Source organism: Lycium ferocissimum, chromosome 4 (genome assembly GCF_029784015.1).
Source record: "Lycium ferocissimum isolate CSIRO_LF1 chromosome 4, AGI_CSIRO_Lferr_CH_V1, whole genome shotgun sequence".
Taxonomy (NCBI): Eukaryota; Viridiplantae; Streptophyta; class Magnoliopsida; order Solanales; family Solanaceae; genus Lycium; species Lycium ferocissimum.
The window spans coordinates 28,172,515-28,177,317 of record NC_081345.1 but is presented as its reverse complement, the minus strand read 5'-3'; the positions used below and the strand labels follow the sequence as shown (position 1 = coordinate 28,177,317).

General features: G+C 36.6%; 1 protein-coding gene across 2 annotated transcripts; it reads left to right on the top strand.

The window, feature by feature from the left end:
• Window positions 1-488: 488 nt before the first annotated feature.
• LOC132052097 (F-box/LRR-repeat protein At3g03360-like) lies at window positions 489-4,152 on the top strand. 2 transcript variants are annotated; one of them, XM_059443463.1, is made up of 4 exons: window positions 489-2,156; window positions 2,268-2,641; window positions 2,954-3,124; window positions 3,597-4,152. In XM_059443463.1, exons 1-4 carry the CDS (start codon window positions 1,691-1,693, stop codon window positions 3,900-3,902), a joined length of 1,317 nt encoding a protein of 438 aa, XP_059299446.1. In that variant the 5' UTR covers window positions 489-1,690; the 3' UTR covers window positions 3,903-4,152. The 2 variants fall into 2 exon arrangements, with proteins under 2 accessions (XP_059299446.1, XP_059299445.1); XM_059443462.1 differs by having other exon boundaries at window positions 490-2,641.
• Window positions 4,153-4,803: the final 651 nt, after the last annotated feature.

The window sequence follows — 4,803 nt, the reverse complement described above, 5'->3', positions numbered from 1 at the left end:
TGTATTTTTTGTCTTAAATTTCATAAACTTAAAATGTATATGAAGTTTGACTTTGTTTATGTAATTTTAGTTGTCTTTTAGTATACACACACCAAGTATACTCGGAGCTAAGTCCATAAGTGCACGCAAAAAGGGTGAAAGAATTTTCATTTTTTGCCTTGTACGACATAACTCATGTGGATACTATTATACATATGCCTAAACGTAAACTATGTCTTGCGGAATTTAAATTATGCAGCGCTAAAAATGCTGAAGGGCCAAAAATTAAAGACCGCGCTGAAATAGGGCCATTTGTGCGAATGACCCGAGTCAGCTGGGCTGGCCCATACCAAATTTGAGCCCAGGCCGATTCACTATATATAAGGGCTAGCTAAATACTCAACCTCTAAAATCACAAAAAATATCTGAAAGAGCAGTGAGTCCATAAATACTGAATTCAGGTAATTCTCTCATTTTCTTTGTTTTGCAATATTCTGCTTGAGAATTGCAATTCATAAATTTGATGTGACTGTGAAGAATGATAACAGAGTTTGTTTTAATTGTTATGACGATTTTTTTTTTTTTCCGAAGTTTGAAGGATTAATCTGTGATTTACTTAGTTTTGTTAATTCTGATTTTAACGTACTCGAAGTAGAATTATGAAGTAGTATTAAGTTACTCTATTTTCATGTTGTAATTTTGTTTGATAAAAACATAAAATGCATTTCAACTTGTACGTGATTGTTCCACTTACCTGTTATAGATGATCAAAAGTGGCATATTATTCCCACGTGTATCTCTGATAAATATGATCATTATTTATCTGTAAGGTTATGTCGATCATGTATACATAAACAGACCCTCAAACTTGGCCTTAGTCGTAAAGTATGCCCTTTAACTTTAGGTGTGCACAAGTAGGCACCTCAACTTGTCTTTCACTTTGTCAGTTGAACACCCACCTCCAAAATTTATGTGTCATGTCAGTGCCACGTCAGCATTTGTGTTTACGTGTTCAACTTTATACAAGTTGAGGTGCCTGATTGTGCACAAGCAAAGTTGGGGGGCATACTTGCTAATATGTGTCATGTCAGTGCCACGTCAACATTTGTATTTACGTGTTCAACTTTATACAAGTTGAGGTGCCTATTTGTGCACACCCAAAGTTTGGGGGCATACCTGCCAGCTGAGGCAAGTTCGAGGGCCTGTTTATCTTGACTAGCTTGTTCGTCTGAGTTCCTATCATACAGCTTAAAGTAATGAACTATGTTTAAACAGTGATATGCTGACTTTGGAAGCTTGATTAATATGAAGATGTGTTTTAAGCATTATTTGATGCGTCTATAAACTACATAAGTCACATTATTAGATGGTTTTGATTTTTGTATTGTTGGACTCTTCATGTTGCTAATACTTGTATGAAGAAGTTTTTTCTTGCCAACAATATCTCAAGCATCGTGTGACCTTGAGTTGTAACTCTTCTTTCCATGTGATCACTGATTTTGTACATTTCTTAAATTAATATGTTAGAAACTTAAATTGCTTGAATGTCTTTGTTTGCTTATTCTTGTCTTTGAACGATTAACATGTACTTCCTTCATGTACCGGAGATTTTTATTTGTTTACTTGCTTTTTCCACATAAAACAATCTCTATACCAACTGTAACTGATGTTTATGGAGCAGAAAACAGATTACAATTGAAACTTGTACTGCATGGAAATACTCATGGCGAAAGACCGACTCACTGATCTACCGGAGCTGATTCTACTCCACATCCTCTCTATGTTGCCGGACAGTAAACAAGTTGTGAGGACCAGTGCATTATCTAAACAATGGAGATTTCTTTGGAAGTCCGTTCCGGTATCACTTGATTTCCACTTCCCCAAGTATCCCTATGAATCTAAAATTAACAAAAAGAAAATTCTCGCTTTCGCAGCTTCCACCAATAGAGAGCTTCATTATTGGAGGTCTTGCGAGAAAATCCAAGCATTCAGGGTTTTCCCCTATATATACAAGGACTATCTTACTGAACATCTTGATTTTTGGGTACATTTTGCTACTAACATTGCTCATGTTGAAGAGTTTACACTTCAATTTGACCAAAAAATTTATCCAGAGTTCGCATATCTGTTTCCTCAGTTTGCCTGTACGAATACGTCATTGAGGAAATTGGTTCTAGGTAACTGCCAGCTAAACCCTTCTGGTGGTAGTGTTAATTGGACTAGTCTAGTTTCTCTTTCGATTGGGTACCTTGCTTTGACGGAAGGTGTAATGGAAAATATATTATCAGGTTCCCCTAATTTGGAGTGCTTGGAACTAGATAAAGTTTGTGGCATTCGTCGTTTGGACATTAGCTCTCTCAAGCTGAGAAAATTGATCATAACAAACTACGAAACAGAAAGTGATGATGAACATGTACATTGGCTCGAAATATTTGCCCCGTATATTCGACATTTGGAACTTTTGGGGTTTTGCTGTGATGAGATACGCTTGCAGCTGAGGAATGTGGCTTCACTTGTCACTGCGGTCCTTTCCTTAAATGTTAATTTTTTTGAAGTTGGAGATGAACAAGACAAACTGGACAAGGAGTGTAGATACTTGCAGGAACTTCTTCACAGCGTTGCCCATGTCAAGAATCTTGAATTGGGCCCGTGGTGTACTGAGGTTTATTCATACTCTTGGCTATCCAAAATTTAGATTTTATTTTTCCGTTTTGCAACTTATTATTTAATCCCACAAGTTGGATCTGGGGAGGCGGGGGTTTACACAGACCTTACCCCTACCTTTGTGGGGGTTTTCCAAGTGTTTAAAAATCAATCCGTAGATTTCCGAACCGATCTTGAACTCTTTGGCGTGGCTTGTGGCAAAACACAGTCCTATAGTCGAAGCTGTTTTTACGAATTATTCAATTATTTTCATGTCATTTGTTAAGTATGTTGCATTTCCTTGTTTTTGACATATTCTGGTTTGTATAAGTTCCTGTCCGTACTGGAGCTGAAAGGGCGGCTGTTTCCACAATCAAGCTGGCAATTCTTAAAACTTAACACAGCCTTAGAACAGTTGGACTTCCCTGGAATTTGCAGCTTTCTGCAGAGTTCTTTAGATCTGGAGACATTGGTCATTGACTGGAATGACCACAAACCAAAAGTAAGTTTCCTTCCTTTAGAGCTTTATACTCATTAGTTCATGCTATTAATATCAAACAACTATTTGTGGAGACGAAGACGAGATATATAAATATATTTCTGATTGTAAGTACTTTAGGAAAAAAATCATTAACAGTTTCGTTGTTGTTCTTTTAATTTAAACCACCTTACTGGTTTATTTCATAGACAATGATAAAAGGTTACGAAGAGGGGACTTGGACGGCCTTACCTCTTCAAACAAGGGGTTAGAATTGAACTGGTTAAATCCTCAAGTAAAGAGAAGATTGAGAAGGTTCAATCTTTTGCAAAATTTTAGGAGATAAGCCTCTAATGTGTAAGCAAAAATAGTGTTTCTGGATAGGAGGACTAATCTTTCGCAAAATTTATCACCTTTTTAATTTGTCTTCAACCAATTCCTTGGCTTTCTACCTAAAGGAGAATAACTGGTTAATATATCAGATTCTTTCCTGCAGGGCCTGTTGTCAAGGTACACAAATGAGGATGAACAGAGCAGGAGGTTTGGGGCACATAATGTTAACTGCTCATTGCTACATCTAAAGACCATCAAGTTCATTAACTTTTATGGACAACTAAGTGAAAGTAAGTTTGTACTACCATTGGTAAAATATTTGCTCAAGAATGCAACAGTGCTAAAGAAGTTTGTCCTTTCTGGCAAATTCAAATGGAGTGATGTGCCTCGGGATTATGTTAAGATGGAACAGGAGTTTCTAAGCATTCCAAGATCTTCTCCGCATGCTTCAGTTGTCTTTTCTTATTGATGATCTTATGCCTCTCTTTTGTAGTGATCGCTGCATACTTAACAACCTGCATACTTAACAACCTTTTGCTTTATAGTTGAAACTGGTTTGTAGTTGACAGGAAAGGTTCGGATTCTACTTATCAGTATCCAAGTAGTTTTTAGTAGTTCTTCATGTCTAAGCACAGTGTGTTTCTTCTCTGATTATCATGTAAGAAAGCTTGCTCTAAGGTTGAATGTCATTTGCGAAAATAGTATTTCTATATTCATTACGACTCAATGGGCTTGTTTCTTTCGACATTTGTTTATTTCTTATTGGTGGAAATCTGAACTGTGGCCACTCAAGCACGGAGGCTGGGTATTGTCTATTGTGCCCTTGTTGTGGCTACTATACTGAGTTACTTGGTTACTATTCCTGTTGTGTGCTCTTGCTATTTTTCTTCCTAATCTTGTGCTAGCTACTAGTGTGATGATATAAATGGGTCCCCTATTCACTTCACTCACAACCCAGATTTCATTCTCTGTGAATATGCGTAGGGAAATATCCACCGTTGCTTCTCATGTTACTGTGCCACGCGTGTTAATTGCCAAATTGTATTCACTGAGGGTGTGTTTGATATGGAGGAAAATATTTTCTAATCTTTCCATGTTTGGTTGGTCAAAATATTTTCAAATATTTTCTCTAGGAAAATAAGTTCCTTAAACGACATGATATGTTGTAATCTTTGCTACATGGATAGTGGAGATATATATAGTCGACCTCAACTAATTTGGTATTGAGATGTTGCAGCTATAGTATTGTGAAGCGACATGATAAGTTATAATTTTTGCTCATATTGAAATATAGAATTTAAGTATGCTCCAGAAATTTAAAAAGTACAAGTCTAAGTTCATTTGTTTGACTCCCTAAAAACATTTTTAAG

Coding starts and splice junctions, on each gene's coding strand:
- LOC132052097 (XM_059443462.1), top strand. CDS start 1,691: ATGGAAATACTCATGGCGAAAGACCGACTCACTGATCTACCGGAGCTG. Junction 2,642..2,953: donor TGGGCCCGTGGTGTACTGAG/GTTTATTCATAC, acceptor GGTTTGTATAAG/TTCCTGTCCGTACTGGAGCT. Junction 3,125..3,596: donor GGAATGACCACAAACCAAAA/GTAAGTTTCCTT, acceptor TCTTTCCTGCAG/GGCCTGTTGTCAAGGTACAC.